The following is a 13,930-nucleotide window of genomic DNA, read 5'->3' as shown; positions in this document are numbered from 1 at the left end:
CAAGGAATTTGTTCAAAATTTGTTTTATTTCAGGAGTAATTTCAAGAGCGTCGCTAAAGGGGGTGATTATAGTATTTAGGAGAAGATGGCTAAAAATGTGATTAATCAAATTGATTGGGGTTTTTACATTTTATTGTGATATTTGCTCCCACGATATAATTTTCTGGCAATTACCATCTATTCTATGAAAATATACTCGGTATGTGTGCGGAGATAGCACACAGTTTTTCTAATATCCCAATTTCATCATCAATTTGTTCCCTAGGAATTATAGTTGAAGCTTTCTTCATCATAACTTGTGCGACGAACAAAATAATTAGACGAGAACCCATGATTTGAATGAAATTATTATGTCTTCATCTGATCAATACCGTAGATTGCTGAGGAGAGTGGTGTGATGACTGCTACCTAGGACCTACCGAATTGTTTTTTAGTTCACAGTACATTATCTACATCATCATCTTTTTTTCAATAAAACCGTTTACTTTTTTCATTATTGTTGAGATTTTATACTCATACTAGCTACGACTTAAATGTGCTAACTCTAATGACGTTTGGTATTGAGTCAATCTAACCAAAATACTTATATGTTGAATAGGATCTATTTGAAATGGATTTAGACATAACGGCACATCGACACAACGACACATCGCATTCATCTGAAATGTTGTTAACGTTTGTTTGCGTTGCCATCAAATTCTACCCTGATGAAGAGCCCAGTATTTCAAGACTTCTTCGTCCCAGAAATACTAGAAGGACTTATAAGTGACTTGTCCATTGGTTGAAGTTCATGTGTGGTATTGCTGGTTGAGCAAAACAGGTTATTATTTCAGACATGTCTGCATCAATAGAAGATGTGTCTAAATGGATTTGCCCCCTTCAAATGAGAAAATCGTTGAGGGGTTCGTCAAAGGTTTTTGAATTGAATAGTGATTCCAAGTCGATAAAAGCTTCCGTAGGCGTACTTCCCTTAGGTGTCATTTGCCAACTAGCGCCATTGTCATGTGCAATGCGCATTTTTTATTTTAAACTAAAACTGTATTAGTCTTATGCAGTATTAAGCTGACACCCCTTTTCATCGATATTTAATTTTTTTTGGCTTATTGAAAAATCACTTGAGTTTTTTGATTTCGGGCTTTGCGTCTTTGAATTTATAAATCTGAATCTCAGTCTTCTTGCTGGTGAGTGGAAAGCTGTTTTCTTCCAACTTTGGTTTAGTATCCTTTTCTTCCACCAAATAAAAATATTCGTTTGGGAAATATTATAATGTTTAGGAGCTGAATAAACTTTCATTTGGCCACTCTGTACATATATAGTTAAAACATATAAATTCACTCAATTTCCTCGCAACCCTTTGAAATATAACGCGGCGCAATGATCTGAAACAAAAAACATTTAGTATTTAGTTGAAGAAGTTTTCATAACGAGAATATGGCCATATTTACAGTATATGTCGATTTTTAATTAAAAACCTCACACTTAACCTCACGCTTGCTTTGTAGGTACGGTTGTTGTTTGGAAGATAGTTTGGAATACAATAAAATTCATACTATCACTGACATTTTATCCCAACCTTTGGTAAATGGGGGGGTTGGGATTATCTGTGGAAGTTAAATAATCTCTCCCATCATGTTAATTTTCCAGCAGCCCTTGAACGTTTTTCCTTCAATTGAATTCTTGGTGAACGGTTCAACCTCACCCTCCAAATATTCTCCCAAATTTCGGGAAGTTCAAGATGATTTCAAAAAAGTGGACTTTCAGGCTCATCAAACATCCTATTTATAAGTTCAAAGTTTTAGCTACAATGGTACGATATTCTGGGTCTTTTGCATTTCTAAGAATTTTGTAACAACTTGCTTGAATGATAGCCATGCTTTTTTCTCATATATGGTCATTGTGGTTTTAAAGTTTACGTCGAACATCATTTTTCGAATGTCGGGTCCTACAAAGACGCCTTCTTTAAATTTAGCCTCTGAAAGGTTTGGAAATTTCTGACAGAGGTACTTGAAACAAGGTCCATCTTTAGGCAATGCCTTTACAAACTGTTTCATGAGGCCTGACTTTATATGTAGAAGTGGTAAGTGAATTTTTTTAGGATCTATAAGGTTTTTGCGGAGAATGTTCTTCTCCCCGGTTTTCAAGACTCCTCACAGGCCAGTTCTTTCTGCACCAATGTTGGTCCCTTGCTCTACTGTCCCATTCACACAGAGGGGTCAGACCCATGATTAATTCCATTGCCGCGGTTGGTGTTGTTCTCATGGCTCCTGTGATGTTTAAACAAGCTGTATTTGATATAATTTTTGGATGGCCGTTGCTTGTAGAACTTTCGGTCCTCATGCAATGGCTTTATACGTTAACATAGGTCTTATTATTGCAGTGTAGATCCAGATGACCACACGGGGTGAAAGACCCCATGCGCGTCCCACTGTCCTCCGACATTGCTCAAAAGCCACGTATGCTCTTTTTGCTCTACTCTGTAAATGAGAGTTCCATGTTAGCTTCTTGTCGAGGATAGTACCAAGGTATTTCACCTCTTCAGAAAAGTTTAGTGTGCTTTTGAAGATTTCGGGAGGTTTTAAGCCCGTTAAACTTCTTTTCCTGGTGAAAAGGACCATCTCAGTCTTTTTGGGATTGATCGACAGTGAGTATTCCTTGCACCATGTTTTTATTAATTTGAGCCATCCTGCGCTTTACGCACAGTGTGTTTACAAATTTGCTGGTTTGCAAGATAACTGTGTCATCTGCGTGTGCAATTATGTAGAATTCATTTTTGTTAAGGTGATTATATAGGGTATCCAGAACTATGTTTCAGAGAAGGGGCGATAAGACCCCTCCCTGTGGACATCCCCTCATGACCAGTCCTTTCACTGTGATGTCTTCTACATTAATACTTATTGCTCTACTAGAGAGCATCTGGAGTATCCATTCTCCTACTACCAGGGGTACATTCCTGGAGTGTAGTTGCTCGGTAATTGTTGGAAAGGTTGTTTTATCAAACGCTCCCTCGATATCTCTGAATATGCCCAGGGTAGATTCTTTGTTGTCCAATGATCTCTCGATTCTGCCAACCACATGGTGAAGGGCCGAATCAGTAGACTTCCCGGGGTATATGCATGCTGATTTGGATGAAGTGAGTTGTTAAGAAGTACTTCATCTCTTATATACCGCTCACATAGCCTCTCCATGGTTTTTAGAAAAACGATGTGGGACTAATTGGTCGGAATGCTTTTGGTGTGGTGTAGTCCATCCTACCTGGTTTGGGTATAAATACTACTCTTACTTCTCTCCACTTACTGGGAATATACCTCAGAGCTAGAAAGGCTCTGAATATTCCAACCAGGTGCGGCATAAGAGTGTCCAGTCCCCACTGAAGTAGGGCTGGTCTTATACCGTCAGGTCCTGGTGACTTGAAGGGGGAAAAGCCCGATATAGCCCACCTTATTTTGTTCTCATCAATTACTGTACTAGTAGACGTATTGTGAGGGTGTTGTTGGTACATCCGTCCAGTTCGTCGTTCCAGGAAAGACAGAACCTGGAAAGTGAGTTTCCATAAGAATCACAGCACTCTCCTGGAGGTTGGCGGCTTTGTCGCCATTTATAGTGGTCATTTGAGAGTGCATTCTGTAGGCTAGAAGCATTTATAGTATATAAAAGGTGTTAAAATCTGTAATAAATCAAAAAATTTAAAATATTGATGTGCAAATGTGAAAAAATGGTAGATGATACGGCTTAATGAGTGTCATATTTGGATTTGGCACTTTAAAAAACAGAATAATAAGGTTTTTTAAGTGAAAAAGTTTTTTCATCGCTGGCCTGTGTAATTTATCTGTAATTTCTCTGATGTTCAACTAAACTGCTGTAACAAAAAAAACTACCTCTTTGATCTCCTTTTTTAAAAACGTCCAGGAGGATCTCAACAATCAAAATAATATTTTTTCAAAACTTCTATCGATATCTGATGGATTTGATGAGATATACCATATATGAATCCGTTAAATAATATGAAGATAATTCCGTGAAGATAAGAAGATAGTTGTATTTGCTAGAAACTGATAAGGATTCGGTTGACTAACTAACACACCTTGTCGATAATTCAGTTTATTATCTTCGATGTAAAAACCGAGGTTAGTGTGTATATAACGTGTCTGGAAAATTTGAAGAGGAACTGTAAGGTGAGGCTTTTTGTGAATTCTTTATAATCCGGAAGATTGTTCCGGAATGTTGAATAATTTTATCAACCTAAATCAAAAAGTGGATTCAAATATCTTCTTCTCGTGTACAAATTTGCGTGCAATTGGTATGTTATATCGGGCCTGGACCTGTTCATAAGAAAAAATTATTCTTTATATAATTGCTGAGAAAGTCAGGATTGTATTTTTGTATCTGCGCTAGAACTATGTTATGAAATTGGCCGAAATTTGATGAAAATACTTATTCCAAGTATTGAAGAGACACTTTACTATGACATTTTCAGTAGACAGTTAACAAAACCTCAACACAGCTAGGCGGTTGGTCAAGTTTTTCAAATCTTGCCCAAAACCTTATGTTGGTCAATCGGGGAGAACTTTCTCACAAAGAGTAAATGATCATAGGGGTAGTTACTTTAATTTGAGACCAATTAGAAATTCGCAAACCATTTTTTTGGTAAAGAGGTATGGGTTCAACCCAATCTTTTGAAATCCTTGGAAATCAACCCATATCGGAATTTTGAATATTCACTATATTGAATCCTTCCTCTTTGGTTAAGCGGTAATGCTGTGGCAACAGCATTGATAAATTACACTAGCCAACAAATAAGAAAAAAATGGGACTAATATTATAATGGCTCTACATGAGAGTTTGAAGCATTCTGACTGCGACTTCAACTTCAAAAATTTTCCATCACGTTTTGAGTTATAGTTTATTTCATATAAAAATTTCCACATAATAAATTTTCACATAATATAAGATCAAAACAAGAAAAAAACAATATATTTTTGTGCATAACCTTTTTGCAAATGTTGACTTTCGTTCATATGTTTCATCGTTTTCTCTCATAAGGAACCAACAATAATCCCCCATCATTGCTGCATCTCATCTGCCTTGGTAACGTTGCTCCATTGTCGGTATGTCTTGGTGGAACCTTTTCCCTTGTTCGTCACTGACAGCACCCAAATTTTCTGGGGAAAAATTCAAATGAGAGTGCAAGAAATGGATTTTGAGAAACATGCGACATCCCATTAAGCAGTAGTTTTCAAGTAAATCGTCTACAAGTGTTTCGTAATTTTCTACTTTTTGTTCCCTAAAAACTCCGAAACAATTCTTTCAAAAGAAATCCACGCAGCCAATTGAACATTACTTAATTTTTGATCAAACTGTTGATCACATAGTAGTTTTCTAATTTGTGGTCAAATATACATGCGAGACCGATCCAGTCATAGACATACGTCCCGATTTGCAATTTTAGTTGCAGAAATTGTAGCGTTAGATGAGGCTAGCCTCCAGTTGGTCTCCGTTAATGTACAACTGCGTTTGTTCTTTATTTAATTATTCGGACGGGATGCCGTGATAATATTTGTTATTTGTGTATAAAACAGGCAGTATTGTATTACAGCAGTGCTTTTTGGTAATATTTTTAATGTGTTTTGAGAGTGTGTTCTTTCAATTGCAATGTGTTTTCATGTTTTCACTTTTCGGTAAGTTTTTTTTTCATTTATTATGGATAAGTTGGACGAAATTAAAAAATCTGACAATATAGTCCATTGGTTGCTGACAAATAATTTCATGGCTTTATCTTATGATAATAAATTTTACATTATTAAAACTCTGGGAAGGCCTCAACCAAATTGTATTTTTATTTTTCGTACAAACCGAATACCAAACGTGGTCTTAAACAGGATAATCTGATTTAAAAAATTTACCTCGTTCTACAAGACATCTCAAATCTGAGGAGCATATATTTTCGTCTTGTAAATTAAAATTGTTTAGCAAACAAAATATAGCAACAGCTTTAGATACAGTTCAAAAAGAGGCCATAATTTCTTTTAATAATCAGGTTAGGGAAAATTGGTCGAGTTTAAAAACGCTTATCGATATTACGATTTATTTGGGTTCCCAAGAATTAGCTTTTCGTGGACACGATGAAACCAAAGATTCGATTAATCGCGGCAGTTACAAGGAATTTTAATGTTATGGGGCAAATATGATTCACAATTTGGCACTTTTTTAAACGGTAGCGTTTTTTCGGGCACCTCAAAAACCAACCAAAATGAGCTTATAGACATTGTGGCATATATTATTAAGGAAAATATAAGCAAGGAGATTGAAAGTGTTTCTTTTTTTGCATGGGAAATTGATGAAACTACCTATATTACCTGTACATCAAAACTTTCAATCGTTTTTAGATACGTCAAAGATGGTAATGTGGTAGAACGTTTTATGGGTTTTCATGATGTTTCATCTGGGCGCACAGCTGACGATTTGTTTAATTTTTAGAAAATATCTCGAAAACGATCACCTCCAGCGTTGTTGAGGAAATGTACTTTTTTTACTTGGAAAGGGTGTTTTTTTCATGAAAAGTACCAAAAGTTTACTGTCAAAAAAGTTGTGACAATTTGAAATAAATAATGACAGCGTACGCAGCGCCCATTAGATGTTACATGAAAATTAATACGAAATTATGATTTCCCACGTCAAAAAACCCGGGTATCGAATTTCGTGCAAATAACCTATTTTTTGCAAGAATCATTTTCAAAAAGCGAAGAAAAAAAATCAATTTCAACACCCCGTATCCACCCCGTATCTCCGAAACGAAGCATCAAGTTCATATAGACTTTTTTTCATGAAATTGTCTCAGGACTACGTCACTTGAATATTTTAACGTACTTATGTTACACCCTGTATACATCTTCCAGAAAAGAGAAGATGGCTTTGGAATCCATATTGAGATTCGTGTAGTATGCTATGATTATAAGCAATGATATAAGCATTCTCTTTTCAACCAGTTTTTCAATTATTTTTGAGATTGTCGAAAGCAATGATATAGACCGGAAATTCTGGGAGATTTTCTAAAATTTTAACTGATATTTCATCAAATTACCCCACTCTCCAGGATTTATGTGGGAGGCGGTTTTTTATTTTCCAAATTATTACGAGTAGTATTCCTATCGGCAAAGTGTTTCGGATGTTCCAACCCGAATAAAAACTGGCACCGGAAATAAAACTCAGCTCGCTGTTTACAAAGAAAGAAAAACCTAACGCTCATTTATGGATTTCCTTACGAATCAATAAATGGCATGATTTCAGCAGGAACTGTATCTATGTAGGTATGTGTGGTCTACAATGACAACATAGAGATAATATCATAATCGATGAAAAAACTGCTCGCCTTCTTCGAAACAAATGAACCGACAGAGAGAAATGTTGTGTTTATTTTTCAACCGTTCTCATTAATTATATTGCTCTTCTAGGAAGTCAAACTATGGGACTTGAAATAGTATATGTCATACAGAGTATTGTTCTGAAATCTTCCAGTCTTCAGGTGTTATTTTACAGACCAGTGAAAATATAATATCACTAACGATTATCTTAACTTCTTGCTGATTTACTTCACAACCAGATGTTAAAATTGCTGAATTCTGCAGCTCTTTGGAAAAGTTTCAACTGAAAAAATCAGTGGTTGCTTGATTTGCCGTTGACTATCTATAGTATAACAATTTTCAATTGAAGGTAACTCATATACAAATTGAACTGAGACCTAACGGCAACAATGTTAAATGTTAGAACTAAATTCTTAACGGGGTCATTTTTATTGTCTATGCATCACCATTGTAAATAATTGAAAAGTAAGATAATTCCATAAAATTTGCCCCCCGTAACAAGATAGCTTCTGCATATCGATAGGATGAACCAGTTCGTTAAATACAACATCGGTAAACTGATCAACACTTCGCAGGCCTATTATATTTGCGTCCTTAAAATGCCATAACTGGTCATTCGGTTTCTTCATTATCAAGCGTCCTTATCTGCTTAGGCGTGGTGTGATCTGTTTCATGTGAAGGTGACTTTGTTTTGTATTTATTAAATATATTATTATATTTATTGAATAGACTGTTATATTTATTAACTTTAAAATATAAGATAGAGTTGACCGATACTTGTTTTTCAAAATACATTATCATAAATTTTAATCACATTGACACTTTATTGTGAGATAATTGATTGACTTAGCCATTAAACTCAGGTATAAATGTTCGTTAAACTCAAGTGTAACTGTCATTAATTAGTTCCTAGAATATTATTAGTTTCTAGGTAGATAGTAATATTTCAAAAAGTATATATAAATCACAATGTATGTAGAATTCAGTTTGTTAGTGAACACGCTTGAAAAAGCTACTGTGCAGCAAAACACGTGTTGCGGATTTGTTAATCTGTTCTAGTGAAATTCTCACAATAATGTGTTTTTCAAAATACATCAACTTTGAAATAGTTTTTGAGGTAAGTAAACAACTGACAAATAGATGAATAATATGATTGAATTTTATTATTTTTATAGTATTAAGATGGATGCCGTAGCAGGTCCAAGTAATGTACAAAGAAAGCAGAAGTTTATATGGTTAGAAGAAAAACAGATTGTCTGTAGAATGTACAAAAATTTAAAAAATACAGTGGAAGCTGTAGCTCAGTATTCATTTTCAATGGGAATATCCGTGTCGACAATTGAACGCATTGTACGTGAAAAAAGGTGACTGGGATTGTGCAAGCTCCAAAAGTACATTGTCGTGGTAGATAATGATCTCATTCCAAAAATGAGCAAAGAGAAGTTGAGAAAAATAATAAAAAAAGATTTAAAATTTGTATATGCCAAACGATCCCGTAAATCTGTCTTAATAGAAAGAGAAGATATAGTCTCATGGCGACGGAGATGTCTTCGCTCTATTAGAGAAATGCGTTCTGCTCACAAAAAGATTTATTATCTGAACGAAACGTGGGTGAATGCTGGTCACACAGTATCTACGATCTGGCAAGATACTACTGTAACTAGTAATCGTCAAGCATTTGTGGACGGTTCATCAACAGGGTTACGCGGACCAACGGGTAAAGGGCAACGACTAATTGTCGCCCATATAGGTAGCGAGAATGGCTTTATAGACGATAGTGCACTAATTTTTTTATCCAAAAAAAAACGGGGGATTATCACAAAGACATAGACGCCCAATGCTTTGAAGGATGGTTTGAATCCCTTCCTTCACGAGTCGAGCCAAATTCGGTCATAGTAATGGACAACGCTTCTTATCACAGCCGATTAGTAGAACAGCTGCCAACTATGACCACCAGAAAAGCAGACATGCAGAGTTGGTTAGGACAAAAAGGAATTTCATTTTCCGAGGACATGGTTAAGGCCGAGCTTATGAGTGTCATTAAACAGCATAAACAGCATCGTGACAGATATCGCCAGCATGTGGTAGATACAATAGCTCGTGCTGAAGTCATCACCATTTTGAGACTTCCTCCTCACCATTGCCTGTTAAACCCGATAGAATTAATCTGGGCCCAAATTAAGAGTAACGTAGTTCTTGAAAACGTGACATATAAAATTTCTGATGTCCAACGTTTATCAGAACTCGCAATGGAACGGATACGGAAAGAAGATTGTGCTAATGCTGTAGCCCATGTGATTAAGGAAGAAGGTAGACACTGTTTTCGACCAAATAATAATATATTTATGTGTGATGTCGGCATGTCTAGCATATACGGTCTAACCCTATATTCATCGAAGTGTACTGAGTTGAACACCAAAACGATGAGCAGCCGCAGTCCGCAAATGTGCCAAGTCACTTCCCGTGAAAGTATCTATAGAAGAGAGAAAAATTTCCAACCTTTCTTCGATGTTCCAGACTAACTATCAAAGTTGCAAGAGATTTTCGCCCCCAGACAGTACCAGAAGATGGCAAATGAGACTTTGCCGAAACGTTGTGGAAATAATCATTGTGAGGCTCAAAAACACAGAACACGGAGCGAAACCCGGAAAAACAGCCCATCTCACTTTGTCGATTGTTAATATTCACAATTGTTTGTTTAAAGACAATGGAAGATTTAATCGTTGAAGGAGGTTTTCAGTGGAGAAATTCAATGTTGCAGGAAAATTTTACGCAAAAAAGAAACTTTAACTACAGTGAAAATTATTAACATAACAGTCAATGGTAAAATATTATCTGATTGTTACATTTATTATCATGCAATATTTCGCTATTCAACTCCAATAAAACGTAATTAGAGCAATCCTGGACTAATTAAAAACACTGATAATTAGATGCGGACTTATTCAAATTAGTTACATACTTAACAAAATCCCACACGAAGGTAACTCGTAGATATTGTATTTTTATGACCGCTTTTCCAACAATCGCAATTTGAGTATCGCCGCGATATGTACTTCATTCTCAGTTCCACGAATTTAGAATAGTTATGTCTACGGCGTGTTTCAAAAAGGTGGTTGTATAAAAGGTGAGGAGTTCTCTGTGAAGTGTCTTTTTGAGAGTGCTGGAGTCACGAAAACCTGGTAACTTTTTCAAAAGTATTGCTATGAAACAATACATACAGGGTCTTTCATGACGAGCGTTCGTTAGGAATATATGGAGAACGATTCAAAATAAAAACATGAAATTTTGTGGTAGCGGGTTTTACAAAATGGCCTTCTCAACTGAAATATTTTCAACTTCCTCTTTCTGTTATACCGGAAGTTGAGGGCAACTTCCTTATTTCAAAGGGAACACCCTGTATTTTATTACATTTTTGAATTTCTCAGCACATTTTAGGCCCACTTTGTATAACAATGCCTATACCCAAATTTGTTAGTTTTCGAGATATTGATTTTTTTCTGAAAAATTTGACAGTTACAGCACCACACCGAAAACATCATAACTCATAGACAGTAACAGTTGAAAATGTGAAATTTCACAGAATCACACCTTAAGCATCAAGTCACGAACAGGTCCATCGAATTTTTAGGTGGAAATTTCCACCTAAAACATAACATCGAGAAAACTGATGAAACACGATTTTTTCGAATGGAAACCATACACTATTCTATTATTTTTGGATACTACGAAAAAAAAATAATAGAATCCATGAAAAATGTCCTATACCTAAAATACACCCCTGGCAAGATATTCCCGATTTTGGGAAATGCCATTGAAAAAAATAGGGGGTAATTTCTGACCGCAGAGGGGTAAAGTTTCAGGTATGATTTCCATATCAGAATAAATCCCTCTAGAAATTGAAATTGACGTGTTCATTGAAATTTTCGATTGCACGTCTGTTTCTGACTTATAGGAGGGGGGGTCAAGTTTTCGTTAGAATGTCCTGTATACCACGACACAGTAGGACGCAAAAATGCTTCTAGATTTCCCATGAGCTGCTTCGCCTTCAAAAATCAATCCAATTGGATTCTCCGCAGGCCAGATCTAAGTCGATACACTAGACACAACTCGAATGCTTGAGAAGGCCACTCTATTATTGAGCGAAACACACGGACCCCTGCTACAGGGGTACAGTCAAAAGTAGACCTTGCAAAGAAGGAGATTCAAACTCCTGAAGACTTCACTTACTCCATCTCGTACCATTCTGTCAAACTCAAAAGTCGCCTTGAAGGTTGCCTGTTGATCTTTTTTCCGAAAGTCATATTGATGCTCGCTTAAGATATTAAAGCCTCTCAAATACTTGAGGATATGGTGGTTCACGATTTTTTCCGTGATTTTTGATATCAAGGACTGATAGCTATCCTTTTCTCCAGAAGTACGAGCTTCAAGATCAACCATATGAAACTAATGAGTGACTTTATGACTCCGGTTTTCAACGGTGCCATTGTTATACCCTGAGTATGGCAATAATGAAATGCAATGAAGAGGGGGGGGGGTCGCCCTGAAATACACCCTTTTTTTGGAAGGGGCCAATTTGTTCGGACTCTACCTTGATCAGAAATTACGTCGAAATGAGTAGGCCAGAGTGGTTAGGTTAAGTTATTATTATTATCATCACAATTAAACGGAAGTTCATATTACTACTGAAATTTCAAGTGACCCCTATCATGCTGATGATTCGGATCAACATTTTCCACGGCACTATATTGGGAGAAGTAGTATGGCCACCACGATCAACAGATTTGTCTCCCCTAATGAATCTGTAGGGAACCACTGCATGAAATTCATATCAGTGGCAGAAACCAGCATATATAACGCTATAAACCCAATTTGAATCTATTCTATGGGCCATTTAATCTAACGATGTATTTTATGACCGAATCAAAGTAGAATTCGCCCTCTAACCCAGTTGTGTGAATGCAGGCCCACAAAACAGATGGCTCGAGCCATTCTTTATTTGAGAATTCTTTCGGAAAGTAAAAATAGACATGCGAGTCAGAAGTTTTCAGCAAATTAGGTTAAAAGCCCACAGCCTTAATTGAAGTGAGTTGGAAAAACATCCAAATATTGACAAATGATTTGTGTTTGTTCCATTTAAAGGGGTGGGGACGTTAGTTTCGACAAGAAATTGTAAAGAAATTATTCACTCCTAAAAAATATAACCCTTCAATTCAAATAAGATTCCTCTTGGCTGGGATTAAATCAAATAGGTGAATGAATGTCATTACGATGTCATCGATGACATAAGCAGATCAAGCTTATTCCGTGACATTAAAAATCGTAATTCATGAATGAAGTGTGTGTATTTTCTATAATGTTATCCAATTTGGTACTGAAGGTCCTTAGGGCAAGTGTCTTAAGGCGAAACATCGGAGTATACCAGTGAGGATGACAGTGTTCCATGTAAGTGCAATTCATTACCATTCATTCAAAGTAGAACTCATGTGAATGATATCTGATTTTTATTCCATAACGAATGTTTGAAATACAAACTGAATAGAGAAAAGTATCTTCTGTATAATTCAGTGTTCATATAGAAGTATTTGTTTCGAAAGAATTTTTTCTTTCGTATAATTCAATGTTTATATGAAAGTAGTTGTTTCAGGAGGACTTTCTTTCAGTTTGTGTCTGAAAGTTACTTCTTTGCATGATCTACACATCCATGTATAGAGTTACTTCCTTCCTTTCTTTGGAAGACTCCCTCATCCTTCATTTTTTGTATCAAGATGGAGTAGTAGAAAGCCTAAAACTTTCTTTCCCAAAAATTATTCACTCCTAAAAAATATAACCCCTTCAATTCGAATAGAACTATATCAAACACTCAATTCCCTGCAAATAAGTTCAACATAAATATGATGAAACTCAAAGGACAGTAGTATCCTCCAATACTAGCATACAATAAAGAAAAATGTTTGCTAGGAATCACACGTTGAAATGTAATGCCTCGTTAGTCCTTAGCTCGCACTAGTTTCGACTATTGAGAGTTTTCGTAGGGGTGTGACACCTTGTTGGAACAGTAACTTTAGAAATCTGAGTATTCCATTTCTGGTGTTTGGAAAAAGTGCTTGTTTTTGTATTAAACCATATCAAGTTACTTCAATACTTGTCCTCGAATATCAACAATTTTCTTACACCCTAATCTGAAGTTTTTCATCCTTTTACAGATCGAACAATGAAAGAAGATGGCAAATTCGACATCAACTACAAATCTAACAAATACAACATATACGAGTTTATGAACAATCACCCAGGAGGAATCAACTACGTCAAACCGTACGAATTCAAAGATGTTACCAAACCCATGAGCCTCTATGACCATTCCAAAGCTGCCTATTACCTATTGGAAGAGTACAAAAAAGGAGGAAGAAGAATTCAGGACGGAGAAGATTTAGAGGTGAGCTTTATATTTTTCATGTCGAAGTTTTTGTTCTCACCAGAGACTGCCTTTGAGGTGGGGTAGTGTCTCCCCTTCTGTAGTCGCTCCTAATGGATAGTTTTCCTGATGCCCTCGACAGAAGACTAGTAGATCT

The 13,930-nt window shown here is 36.1% G+C and overlaps 1 protein-coding gene across 3 annotated transcripts in view; it reads left to right on the top strand.

The window, feature by feature from the left end:
* Window positions 1-13,930, top strand: part of Fa2h (Fatty acid 2-hydroxylase) — a 61,977-nt gene that overhangs the window by 26,829 nt on the left and 21,218 nt on the right. The window contains exons 1-2 of one of the 3 annotated variants that reach the window (XM_074173464.1): window positions 4,017-4,172; window positions 13,565-13,794. In XM_074173464.1, coding sequence (XP_074029565.1) covers window positions 13,573-13,794 — 222 coding nt within the window. In that variant the 5' untranslated portion in view covers window positions 4,017-4,172; window positions 13,565-13,572. Of the gene's footprint in view, window positions 1-4,016; window positions 4,173-10,347; window positions 10,486-13,564; window positions 13,795-13,930 lie in introns of those variants that run through there. The other 2 variants (XM_074173466.1, XM_074173465.1) reach the window with 2 other exon arrangements.

Source organism: Leptinotarsa decemlineata, unplaced genomic scaffold (genome assembly GCF_025532065.1).
Source record: "Leptinotarsa decemlineata unplaced genomic scaffold, Ldec_3_MD MMD2_tig00000251_RagTag_RagTag, whole genome shotgun sequence".
NCBI classification, from domain to species: domain Eukaryota; kingdom Metazoa; phylum Arthropoda; class Insecta; order Coleoptera; family Chrysomelidae; genus Leptinotarsa; species Leptinotarsa decemlineata.
This window is presented reverse-complemented; position numbering and strand designations above follow the sequence as displayed.